A 13,566-nucleotide genomic window follows, 5' to 3' on the forward strand; every position below is an offset into this window, starting at 1 on the left:
AGTACAATGTTAAGGTGAATAGGCTGGTGTTGAGGAATGACACAATTTTTGTCTTTGTCTAATTCTAATATAATGTTTTATTTCTAAATATAGGCATTTATTTAAATGAGTTTTCATTGAAAATGCACAATCCTTAATCTTGAACTTTATGATTGTTTCATTTCATAGAGATTTCTCAGCTTTCCACAATGTTTCTGCAGAAAATTTTGCAAAATGAAGTAGTTTTGTCAGCAGTTGTGGTCAAATAAAAGTCATGATTTCTACCTCTCATTTTGCAAGAGTGTTATGAGGCCCTTTATATGCAAATCTTTTACAGCTTGCAACCCTTGTTCAGCATTAAGACAGTATCTAAGTAGCTAAAATTATGACCAGATGCGTGTCTAGGCAGCTGGGGAAACCTTGCTCAGGAAAGTATCTCGTAAACCATCCGAGACTTGCCTGGTCTGGCCGTGCAGCTGATGTAGGTGTGTGCCAGGAGGACCCAGGCCATCATGTTCAGTGTCATCTGCTGAGGATGTACCCAAATGTGTTAAAACTTTCCTTGCATTACAATTAAAAAATTGTAAATGAATTTCATTAGGAAGGAAGGTAAATGAGGTGCTGACCCGAGCTAGACTGTGTTTTGCTTTGCAAGAGAAACGGGAGCGTGGCTGCATCCTGTCTGTCCTGTGTCCACAGTGCTGTAATCTGCCTGGCTGTGCGTGCACTGAACAGTGATGGATTTACATCAGCCCCTCTGACTTGTCTTCCTGTTCATGTCAGTTTAGATAAGGAGTCAAGTAACACACAATGCCCCTGCTTCCTGCGTGAATCTTTCTGATCAAAAAGTTTTACCTCTGCAGTATTAATCTTCAAACACACCAAATCTTAAGCGGAGAAGCAGCAACATGAGGAAAAGCGTGAAGTTGTGGCTTAGCAGACAGACTGCAGACTGCTGTTTCCTGCTGTTTACCCGATAATGAAAAGCATTTAGTAACTTGGTAAGCTAAAAACTGATGTGGAAAAAGGGAGGATATGAAACTCTTCGGAATAAGAAGGTGCTGAAGAAAGGCTGTGGCCAACACTGGAAAAAAAAAAGTGTGAATAGGTACATGAAGAGTAATAGCTGATGTTGATAAGCTGTTCATTAGGCCCTCATGCTTTGAAACTTAAGGCCTCTGAGAGGGGATGATGAGAACTCCCAGCATCTCCAAAGTTGTTGAAAATGCTGAGATAGTGGGATCTCAACTCTTGTTTCTGTCGTGCTATTCATGGGCAATTGCTTCAGTGCACTCCTTGGCAAACTGCTATAGCTTAAGTCAAACACATCATAGGCTCTTTCTGTCCCTTATGGATAACAATGGGTGAAGGGTAAGCAGCACCACTGTGGAAAAACAGTTGTGCTGATGTGAGCAGGTGCTGAGTTTCAATAGCTCTGCCTGTTTGTTCAAACAGTTTTACTCAGACATCCAATTCATACTGAATATCTGCGAGGAATTTAGTGCCTGACACTTCCAGTACAATTGCGGGGCACTGCTTAATATGTGGAAAAGGTACAAAAAGTAAAACCAAGAGATGGAATATGTAGCTGGCTTTTGCTACAAGAGCATATATAAAGGAACTGGGAGTCATTAGCAATAAATAGGCCAGGATGTACAGCATTTATGTACAGATATCTGTATTTCTGCCCTTTCGAAGTTTTGAACTAACAGGATGTGAGCAGCTGTGATAATTTCTTCCTGAATTGCACCACAACCTTGTGCTTAGGCCATCTCTCTCTACCTGTCTGCTTAGCATTGGATCACTGGATGTGTGAGAGTGAGATAAACAGTCTCCTACTTGCTGTGTGACCTTTCATTTTTTTTGCATTTAAATTCCTGTTCCTTCTAGGTTGCTAAGAAAAAAAAAATAGAATTGTCTCCCAGCCCCTGCACCAGCAGCCTCAGGGGTGTGTTCAGTACGTATGGTAGAGCTGGCTCCCTTCCTACACACCAGCACTTCTGACTTGGCCTCTTTAATCCCTTGCTGGTACCTCTGTAGAGCCATGGCCTTCCAACACACAATTCAGAGCAAAGAGACTTCATGTTCTTTCCCAGAAGAGTGGAATGAGAGTCTGTTTCTCACTGTGGGTGTAATCAAATGCTCCACTCCCACAGAGGCTGTGTGGCATGGCGTACTGGGTGGTAAATCATTTGTCTTGGCTCTGTAATTTCTGTAAAGATTGCTTAAACAAAATATTTCAATAGCAGGAAATTGCCCAAGCTAGCCAGGGCTGCACACACTTCACAGAGGAGGGCTGGTGACCCAGCATTTTAAAATGCAGCATGACACAGGCAGGGAGGCTGGAAGGGTTCGTAGATGTATCCTTTTCCTTTACCCAGGCGACTATTTTTTTGTTTTCCATGGAACAGCTTGAGTAGTTTTCACGAGCAGTTTCTCAACTCAATGTTTGTGTTCACAAATAAAAGTACCAAGTCTTAGATAAGTTACTTTAGAGGAACCAAACTTTTGTCAATGCATGAAGCAAAAAAACTGAGTGAGGAAAAAATCCTGAGTACCAATGCTGCTTGCTGACAATCCGCTGATGATTTGGGAGACTCAGACTACAGAGTAAAATACTATTAGTTCATAGAAGTTGCCTGTATTGGGGCCAGAATTTGAAGATGGTGCTTCTGAGAGCCACTTCTGTGACTTCAGCTGCTAAACCAGCCACCTTTGCTGTGTGGGCAGGAGACACTTGACTGATAATTCAACCTCCATGCTTTCCAAAACAAATGAAAGCCCACATGCCAAAGCTCGCAGATAAACACACTGACAGTTGAAAACTCCTACTGTATGTTTTAAAATTGGATTTGCACAATCCTGTTTCAGTCAAACATTGACTGGGATGTGAAAGAAACCCTTCTACTCTGCCTGCACAGGGCCATTTGCATGCTATGTTACCAGACCCTTAGAAGACTTGCCTATAAATTTTCCCCTTGATGAAGGTGGGTTTTTTCCCAGTTTTTCTTTCTTACATATTCCTTTAATTACTGGTGACATAGCAAGTCCCATGGATTCATTCCTAATGCACCCCTGGGTATTTAATCTGTAAATTCTTGACATTTTAGGAGCAATCAGATATTGAATGCTCTGACAGATCTCAGGATCTTGCTTTGTGGGACTTTGGGGAATTTAAATGCTTTGTGCAGATGTGTATGTATATGGTCTGGTCTCATATAGAAATGAGCGAGGGAACTGTTTTTTTAATTTATTGACAATCGTAAAGGCTGTTGGACAAAACAGTGGAATAAAAAAATTGATCCAATGCATTTTGCCTCTGAGGGATAAGCTTTTTATTGATGTCACCCATGAGAAAATCCATCCATCTGCCTAGGAGGAATCTATCTATCAGAAGAGAACGGGAACAGTGTAAGTGGAGCAGTAATTTGTGTTCGTTTCAGCCAGTTTTGCTCCCTGTTTCCATGTCATTGTAGCCACCTTTGGTTATACTGCCACTGTGACCACATTGACTTCTTTCTGCTGTGCACTGAGCATTATTAATGGCTCTTGGCCACCCATTAATTTGAAGGCGGTTGGTACTTCACCACCTTACTAATGCCCAGAATCATGCAGATCTGAAGTTGATGCATGTTTGGATGTTTCAGATCCAGCAGCAGTTTCAGATCCAGCAGTTCCCATTCCCTCATAGCAGTTCATACGCAGTGACTGAAACGCGCTGCCTGTGCTGCTTGATCAGGAAAGCAGCATCTGATGACAGATGACGTTTTCATTTTTCAGTTTATACTCTGCTACTGTACAGGGGCGGTACTCAGTGTTTGCAATTTTAGCCTGTATATTGCTGTTCCATTGCTTGTCTTTAGATGAGTTATGGTCAGATAAGAAAGCTGGCTGTGAACCTTTTGATGTTACTGTGAATGTGATTTATTTCATTCAGACGGGAATTTTACCGAGCCTTTCTTTCCCTTCCTTTCCTAGTTTCCTTTGAGTAGTTCAGATGCAGTGATGATAAGCAGCACTGGAAAGCCTCAGAATCAGTCTTCGTGCGTCCTTTTTCCCCTGTCCGCTTTCAGTGTTTAACCATTTGGAAAATGGTCTGAAAGTTCATTAAAAGATCCCCCTGCCTCTTCAGTACCTCAGGGTAAGCTATTTTCATCTTAAAAGCTTATCAGCTATCTGTGGATGCCCAGTACTGGCAACTTAATCCATATGTTGTATAACCAGCGCTCGGAAGACTGTCAACAAGTGCTCAGCATCCTTCTGGGCTGCCTGTTCTAGCTATGTATGCCTAACAGGTAGCATGGAGCAGAGGAGCAGGTTCATTCTTCTGCTTACATGGGCAGTCTAGCACCATGACTGTAGGTAAACAAAGCATTGTACAGCTTCCATACTAATGTCCCCCTCTACAAGAATGTCCCCTCTGTCCCTTTGCGACTACCATCCCACCGGAACTGGTCCGAGCTATGTTGCTTCTGCCTGCTTTCACAGATCTGCAGGGTACCAAATGGTTTCCAGAGCTGTGCGAGCCCTCTGACCTTGCCAGAGTGGCCTTACCAGGGCTGCAGTTGTCCTGAAGCAGGACAAGGGGGCTGAGTCGTCAGATTGAGCTGTGGGCTGGTGCTTCTCACATGGGTCGCTGTGGATGGTGTGTGCCTTATCTGCTTCCTGTTCGTGGATATATAATAGTGCTTTGCTGTTCTTCATGCTGTCTGTCTCTGGGGGATGGAGGAAGAGCTAAAGGACAATTAATAGCACTAGTAAGTACAACAGTTCTAATATACTTTATATGTTAGTATGTGTAGTTGGCGGGAGGGGAGACAAAAGAATATTAATGCTCTCAAATATTTACATAAGCACAAGAGCAGTTTCCTATGCTGGTTTCATTTAGACACCTTCATGTACTATTAATGGCTCAAAAATGAGAAGATACCTCATTGCTTAGTAGGATTTGTTACCAACAACAGCAGTCTTTAGACTGCTCAGTGCAGCATAAAGAAAAGAAGTCCATATAAAATCTGTCAATAATCAATTCTTGGTTGTTTGTAATGTTCAAAATGAGAAATTCGATTGCACACCGTACCTCAGGCTAGCATGTATTTTTTTAATCCCATTTTGGGAGGTTTCCTATTCTGAGTGCTATGGAAGTGCTCCTTGCATTCATCAAGCTGTCAGCAGTGTGCTTGGAAAATGATGTATTTCGCCACTGCTGCCATAGCACCTGCAAAATGTGATGTTTTGCTTGCTGAGAAACTCAAATACTTTAAATAAATATCAAAGCCTACCCAAAGTGCTTGATTGATTGGTGGGATGTGCTTACATTATTGCTCTGAAGCACAGCACATCACTCACATTGCTTTGTTCATGCATACTTTGGGATAGGTAATGGTCAGGTCTACCTTTTGTTTGAGGTGTTGTAGACATGTTAACATTAGTGGTAAAAGGAAATTAATTTACACTTCGCAAATTCACGGTACTTAAGTTTGCCGATTGGATTTGCCTTCAGTTAAGCATACAGTTAACTGCTTTTCATTCCAATTAGTTGAAAACTAAGGATTTCCTTCCTTCTGTTTTGAACTGATATGTAAGAGGAAATCCGTAGATGTTCCTGTTTTGAGTAAACCTTTTACTAAGGAGTCCTGCTTGTGCATTTTAAAAAAGAAAGAAAGAACTGGTGATATTGATTCAGACATAACGCTGGAAGTAGCAGATCCACTTCTGAAGGCTTTGCAGCCAAAGAGCACAGTGCGAAAATGCTCTCTCCCTGTTTACTTTTAACCTCTGGTTTGTCTTGGATCTGATTCTTAGTAGGCGGTCTTATTTTACAGAAATTGCAGCCTCTATTGCCACCCCTTTTGTGGAAAGGGTCCTGCCTGTAAAAGCATGAAAATGCATCCTCCTGGATTGCTGTTTTTCTTCTTAGCAGCGTGCTTCGCTCCCACAGCTGACTGCCAGAGTCAGAGGGTAAGTCTGTGAGTCTTTGTTTAAACATTCATTTAAAAGTTCTTCCTATTTAGATGGTTGCACATTATGAAATAATCCTCCCCGAAATTCCTTTTTTCCATTTATGTTTAGTAAGTTACGTGCAGAATAGCATCCATAATTAAACTTCAGGACTGTAAGGTATCTTTTCTGCTTGTGTGTATGTAGTCTAAACTGAGGAACTAAAAATAAGGTTGAAAGGAGCTGCTTGAGTTTTAGATCAGATTAATTCTGTATTTATATTCAGCACTGAATATGAAAGTAGTAGTATGAAAGGAATATACTTAGCATCTTCCGTTATTTTCAGTACATGTGATGGGAGCTTAGCGTCTGGCAGGACAGGTCCATAGGTTCCCAGGATAATTTTATATAAAAAGCATGTAAAATCTCATCAAATTATTGTTTTGCAACAGGGTAAATACCTTTTCTTCCAGTACATTTCCCAGCAGCTCCCCAGTGAGGAGCGTGGAGTATTTTCCATTTTGTTTCATTTTTTTTTCCATTCTATTTATTTTCTTTTTATTCCTTTGTCTCTGTTTTTGTGTTTAGCAGCAGCATCTAGAAGAATGTTCAATGCCCTGGTAGATCTCTAGGCTCCATGGTGAGACATCCCACTTTCTGTAGGCTAGAATTCACACTAATTCATACTATTTTCTCTTCTGCCATCACCCTTCTTGTGTCCTGCTGTTGCAGGAATGACCTGGCCAACAAAGTCAGAAGCTGTGTGGGGGCACTTGAACTCTTATTCTCTGGGGGTCTGTGCTACGGAAGGGTTGTTTTGTCTTGAATGACAAAGAGGGGCCTTGTGGACAGACCCGTGGTAAGGAGGGTGCATGTGAGTCTGAAAGACTTAATTTAGAAAAACGCAGAGCACTGAAAAGATGCTTCAGGGTCAGGACTTTGGGTGGAAGCTTTGTATGGAGCCTTTCATAAAAGGACCATAAATGACTAATAAGCATACAAATAAGGTATGAACCCTCAAGCTTGCAGGTTAATTAAGGTGATGTGCACAGACATGGTTTGAAGAAGTGTCAGTACTGCTGGTTTTTGTTTGGTTCGAGGTGTTGATTCCAGGCAGATGGGTTCTGGTATAGAAGCGCATTCGGAGTCATGGGCTCACAGCTTCAGCTGGTGTAAGTGGAAATTTTTATCTCTTGACTTTGAGGCACTGTGTTGATTTCTGTCATCACCGAGGTGGCTGGCTTGGTGTGAAACAGTTAAAATATCAGGTAATGAGTACCCCCACTCACATAGAAGAGAAATGTCTTGAATCACTTCTGGACCAGTTTATTTAAGCCAGGAAAAATAACCTCGTTTTAGAGTTTTTCCTCAGTTTTCCTCTTTTTTGGAGAAAGATAAGAAATGTTTGAAAGCATGCAATGGGAGGTAAGGAAAAGCAAGGGTCTAAGGAAGTCTTGTCCAGTATAGTTAAGGATGGCTATTGGATTTGATTGCAATAGAAGTGCTGTGATTCCACAAGAGGCCTCCATTGTCTTGCAGGAGCCTTGCAGGGGCCATTAAGGGGAAAAGAGATATTTTGTGCTAGCTTTTTTTCAGTGATATTACCTCAGGCTCAAACATGACAGCAGATCTGTTTGCCTGATTTGTTTTCTGTGTGAGAGCCCTGAAAGTTTTTCTGCTGGGAGGAGGCCAGTCCCAGGCTGTGCTGGAGGTGGAGTGGAGGCAGGTGGAAGACGAGGGGATGCTCTCCGCATCCCTCTCTGCCTCCAGTGCGCTGCAGCTGGGATGGTGGGAAACGCCCAGGGCAACAGCAGATCTTGTGTTACGTGTACTCTGAACTTAATTGTTCATTCTTGTGCTGAAAAGTGCCTTCCTTGGACAAACGTGAAGGGTTTTTGTGTCCAGGAGCCTCTGGTCTGTTCAGCCAAAGTGTTGCTGAGAACTTCTTGGGGAGGTACATGACTATAATGACTCAGGCATGTGTCTAAGCTCTGTTTTGTAAAGGGCAAATGCACTGGAAACTTGGTGATTCATTAGATAATGACTGTTTCCAGAACTGGCTCCCAGGATTGTTGGAGCCGAACACTGACGTCCAAATGTGTTTTTCTTTCTTCCTTGAGGTTTTGTCATGCAATAGGATTTGTGTTATGGTTTGAGAGGAGAAGATAAAGGGCAAAAATGAGGGGAATTAAACTAGTCCTTAAAAAAACTCTCCAGCTTATTTTCCTGAGGTGGAATAAAAGAAACATGAGCATTGGAGAAGTAAGGGGCCATCTGTGTGAGATCGAGCGGAGGGAAGGAAGCACTGCAGCATCCAGCAGCTCAGATGTGTCTCAGCTGAGCACAGAGGGCAGCAGCTGCTTGTGCATGTGCGTATGAGTGCAGGGAGAGCGGAGTCCAGCCCTGGCAGGCTGAGCTCAGGGTGGGCACAGGCTCTTCACCTCTTTCAGCCAGAGCTAGATGTCTTCTGCGTTAAAAGCCTCCTTGAACTCTGGAGCTGTTTGAGAGCACCAGTCTTCCTTTCCTGTTGCTTTGTACCCAAAGTGTGGTATAGTCCAGGCTCACAACATCACCTGGTCAGCACGGTGACTGTTTTCACCCCCTTTCCCTGATGTTGCCACCATGCACCTCGCTGACTCTGGGCCCGCCAGGTGGCATCACTGCATCACAGGGGCACACATTCCCTCTCCAGCATCTTCAAACTTACAAACAGCAGCCACAGAGGAGCCCTAGGGAGCATGACATCATTGTTTTCCATGAGGCTGTGCCCCAAGAGCCACCTCTGACTCAAACTCCTGTCTGTCTTTTGTCCTCTCCAAACTGTTGCATTTCTGTCCCTTGATTCCTCCTTCTGCTTTCCTAAGAAGCAAAGCACTCCAGAAAACTACTACTTCATCAGTTCTGTCACTCAAATAAGAAGGGAAATATTTTTTTATTATTTTCCACATAGCTGTTTTCTTCCTCTTTCCTCCTGCATGTTCCTGCTGACACAAGCATATTTCCTTATAAAAAGGGGAAGATCTTACTGGAAAGCTGTCTAAAGCTCACGAAGTGTCACAGGAAGGCAGGGTAGGGGGAGGTTCCACAATAACTGTCTTGTCTTAGAGGCCTGCAAATAATTAAAGATGCCAACAGGGAGGAGCAATAGCCCTTCTCCTCTCCCAGTGTCCATCTCCATTTAGAAAAAGAGCCACATTGATGAAGGAAAGAGAAGGAAAATGGAATAGTATGCGAACAATGTTGTCTTCCTCCACCACCATGACAGAGAACACATTGAATGGCCCAGCTGTGTCTGACAGCCAACTCCTGATGCCTGGAAGTAAAGATGAAATAGAGGATTAGAAAGCTTTAATTTAGTGTTTTGTGCTCTACTGTTTGTGGTCTTTTTCATACAGATAGGGTGGCTCAGACACCTGATAATGTCTTGTGGGGTAATTCTGACACTATCAACATCGTAACTCATGGGAAGGCATCCACCTGTGTGTTTCTTCTTTGGATGTCTTCCCATTCCTCTTTCTGAGGCATTGTCTCAGTGAAGCTGGGACTTGATGGGACTAGAAAGGTATGAAATGTACCGTTCTGTTAGAACTGTGCTCCTGGCTTCAACTGGCTCCTTTCAAAAGCCCACCTTTAATCTGGAGTCCTAAGTTGTTCTTGAGTCAGCCGGTTGGATGGGCTTCTTCCCCACCCCATCAGTGGCACTGCTGATCTTTGGAAACTGAGTACTCTGGAGGTAGCACCTCTTTTATTCATCCATATTGGCTGTCTGCTCTGTTTTGCTCCATGAAAAAGGGGAAATCTCCTCAAACTGCACTGTGTGCCAGTGGGGTGGAAACGTAAGGAACAGAAAAACTGACCTTCCTCCTGCTGGGTAGAATTAGTAAAGCTTGTGCTCACAGGACATGGATAGGCGGATTTGGTGTCTCTCAGATTTGTTTTGAACTGTTTATGATGCAAAAGAGTCCTTGGCGTAGCAGATTCCTTGGAGATTCTGCCACCAAAAGAAGTGGAGGTTACTGTTAACAGTAAGGAAAGCCCCAGATGCACAACTAGAAATTAACATCCATGTGAAGGGCAGCATGGAAATCGCTTTCTCCACTGGGCAGCGTTCTTGCATGAATGGCTGCAGAAGATGGATCCATGAAGACAAGAAAAAGCTGAATAACTCCAGGCAGAAGGAACGTGGGTGTGAGTCAGGAAACCGTTCCAGGGTGATGTCCCTGTGGACCTGGGACTTGCGGGTTATCTCTCAGGAGGTTTTCCTGACAGGGTCTGCTGGCTATCATCTGGGAGGGCCTTCCTGAGCTGTTGATAACTGATGGGAAACTGTGGGCTTCCTCCCTTGCCTTGAGGCAAATGTATGCATTTGGGCTTAGGTTCAGAGGAAGAGAAGCTGAAATTTCTGGTGGGAATCCAAAACAAGGAGTTCTGGGCATGGGAGAGCTGCTGCATTAGCAACATTGTTCAGGAATGGCTTAAAAAACCACAGATCAAGGCCTCCTCCCAAAATTTGATCTAATATTTTAATTTCTAGAAAATACAGTGCCTGTAGAGGCACAGCTGAGGTGAACTGTGTGTTGTTTTTGAAGCCAGTGACCTTTTAGTGCAAACACAGCCCATGCCTCCCAGCTCTTCCCTGCCATCGTCAGTGGCAAACATTGTCTTTTTTTTTTAAATGAGCAATGAGGTTTCTTTGCAGTTGCTTGACTTCAGGAGTTTAGAAATTCAAGGAAATGCTTTTGAGGTGAACTCATGAGCTTTAATGACAAGTTGGCATATGATGGTTTGCTCTGAGGCTGTACTTTTTTCACCTGCTCTGGCTGTGTTTCATTTGGAGAAGGAGGATTGGTAGGTACAGGGATACAGAAAAACCCTGTGAGGAAACCTGAACCCCTTAAGTTGTTCTGGCTGGGTGGAAGCACTTGTGCTAAATTTATCACCAGCCATGTGAATTATCTAAGTCTCCTTCTTGCCCGTGTTTATGGCATCCTTCTCACCTAGGGGCACCCAGGTAGTCAGAGGGGTGCAGAGCATCTTTCCTTTTAATCCACACACCCCTCCTGCACCTTCTCAAAAGCAATTGCCATGAGAAATATTTGTGTGAGCAGCTCCTGACCTCTGTGAAATAGACTGAACTAGCACATTTGTTTTTTCAGACCTGTGGAACAGCAATGAAACCTCCAGTGAACTGGACCATATCAATGGCATGGAAAAGAGAAATGCTGTGTTGCATTTTAGTTCAGTGTCTTCTGGCAAGGGTTATTGGTTTAGGGCTTGTCCTCACATACCAGTACCACATGCTTGTAAAAGATCAGCTTAAATGAACAGTGCACAGTTATGATTATTTTAGAAATTGTTAGAATTTTTGCTGTGAGGTGTAGGGGGAAGATAAGGTAGCTGTGATCTGCCCTATTGCCTTCTAGCTGAGATCCAAGCAGAGTAGCACGCAGCAGCGTGATGTGACGGTTTAGCCTATATGAGTGTGCGATGCACCTCCCAGCAGCTGCGCTGGCCACTGCCCTCCCCAGTGGTATCTAAAGAATGGTGCAATGTTGATAAACATATTAAAAGTTGGCAAGGTGAGTGGCTAGGTTAACATTTTAATTTTGGGCTGATTTCCATTGTGTTTTTCTTTTTAAGTCACAATCCATGCGATGCAACGTCAAGACAGTGTTTACCTTGAATACAGCGTGTACCGCTTGTGCTGCAACACCTAAAGTGTTCTGTCCAAGAGGCTGGTTAAAGACCACGCAAGGATTAGGAGTGCGGGACTGCAGGTAAGGCCTATTTCCTAACCACGTTAATGTTTTGGTGCAGCCCTGCTATGCAAGCAGTAGTGTGTGTGCCTTCAGGAGAACACACATGTTTTTTGAGTTGTAGAGATCCAAGTAGTTTTGTTTTCAGATGTATAAAATTGGTTGTATGGACCCTATTCTTGTTAGTTTGTCTCCTTGCAAAGCCCATGGACTTTTTGCTAGACATAAGGCTCTATATACACAGATAATTACCTCTAACTTGCACTAAACAACCCAAGTTTGTTCATCTTGCTGTAGCAACTTAGCAGCGGTCTGTCTAGCATGGAAACCTGATATAGACCCAGAATTCCATAGTGGATTATTAGGAAAATAATATAATAATAGTTCCCCTTGTATATCCTCCCAACCTCCAGCAATAATCCTCTGAACTTTTTACCTTCCTAGTTCACTTTATGACAATTGTTTTTTCATGTGTTCCTTGCTTTTATTCTGTTGAGTTTGGCTTTAATAGGAAAATGGTGAAGGAAAACTGAATTTACCAGGAAGTTTTTAAAAAATGAAACACTATAGAGTATTGTTTGTGTATCTATTCAGCAGTGAATGTTAACTGTTAATATGTAGCTCCATTGTCTACTGTTTTCTGTGATTTGCTATTCTGTCAGAATACTTTAAAAATATCTGTGACAGTTTTGCAGTCTATAGCAGTTTTTTCACAGACACACATAGACATCAGATTGAAGCCAAAGCGGCAGTGCTATTGAGACATTTTTCAAGTTCCTTTTGGGAAGGATGTTGTGCCAAAAATAATATGAAGTGTAAGAATAATGTGAGTGTATGCAGCTTTTCTGAGTGTTATCTGCTCTTGTGGTGATTGTTGGACAGACCCAAGAATAGTCCTGTACTGCATACGTGCAGAACAGGAGATGCTGCCGTCAAGGGCTTATACCCTGTGCGTAGAGGTGACGGCTGAAGGGTTGAAAAGAAGATACTTCTTTTGTGGATTTAATGGATTTGTCCAGTAGTGTGTAGATAAATAACGTAGCTATTAAATCCAAATTTCCAGCACCCCAATCTGGAATCTTTAGTGCAAGACAGAAAGGGACAAGTCCTGCAAGGAGACTTTTTTCTTTCAAGGTTATTTGAGTGTGAAGTCCAACGCTGTGTCACCCTGGAGATCCTGACTTTGTTTCTGTGCTGTCTAACTCTCCAGCATGCAAGGTTTCTGTCCTGATGCCCTCAGACTGCCCAAGGTCCTGTCTCACATCCAGTCTCTGACAGATTTCTTGTAACCAATCTTTGAGGCTCAAATCAATGGGCATCCTCAGAGAAGACATAACCCAAGTGCAGACTCTTGTATGCACGCATGGCAGAGGGAATGAGTGCCCTTCCTTCATTCAGAGTTCAGTGCACTGCAATGAGATTTCTTAGAACCCCTCCAACAGGTGTGTGGTATGTTTGTGTTGTAATCATGAACGTCACATTATTCTTTTTAAGATACACTGTCAAGTTAGGAGAAAATACCCTTTCCCTGCCAGGATGCCATCACGTATGTAAGAAAGAAATTGAGGAGAAAAGGTGCTGTCCAGGATTCTGGGGTTCAGAGTGCTTCGGTAAGTTTTTGAACTTTTTATTGCACTCTCTAGCTGTTGAGTAAGTCACACTAGTTTTAATAGGAGACACTAAATATGCATTGAGGTGATTAATTTTCATTATTCCTCAAAAACTCACAAGGTCTTTGTTATCTGTCTGGGAATATGATGGGGAAGGAATCTCTTTGCTTCAGATGAGTTGAATCCTCTTACATTTAACACATAACATAACCTCCTTTGGTAGAACTTCCTTTTGTCTCCTCTTTAAAAATAACATTTTGGAAAGGGATGTTTTTGTTCCT

General features: G+C 42.8%; 1 protein-coding gene across 2 annotated transcripts in view; it reads left to right on the forward strand.

Moving 5' to 3' along the window:
- The first annotated feature begins 4,592 nt into the window (after positions 1-4,592).
- STAB1 (stabilin 1) overlaps positions 4,593-13,566 on the forward strand; it is a 60,707-nt gene continuing 51,733 nt past the window's right edge. Inside the window, exons 1-4 of one of the 2 annotated variants that reach the window (XM_065845262.2) lie at positions 4,593-4,736; positions 5,788-5,940; positions 11,560-11,696; positions 13,170-13,285. In XM_065845262.2, coding sequence (XP_065701334.1) covers positions 4,608-4,736; positions 5,788-5,940; positions 11,560-11,696; positions 13,170-13,285 — 535 coding nt within the window. In that variant the 5' untranslated portion in view covers positions 4,593-4,607. The remainder of the gene's footprint in view (positions 4,737-5,787; positions 5,941-11,559; positions 11,697-13,169; positions 13,286-13,566) is intronic. The other variant, XM_065845263.2, reaches the window with a different exon arrangement.

This window comes from Patagioenas fasciata, chromosome 10 (assembly GCF_037038585.1).
Source record: "Patagioenas fasciata isolate bPatFas1 chromosome 10, bPatFas1.hap1, whole genome shotgun sequence".
In the NCBI taxonomy this organism is placed as follows: Eukaryota; Metazoa; Chordata; class Aves; order Columbiformes; family Columbidae; genus Patagioenas; species Patagioenas fasciata.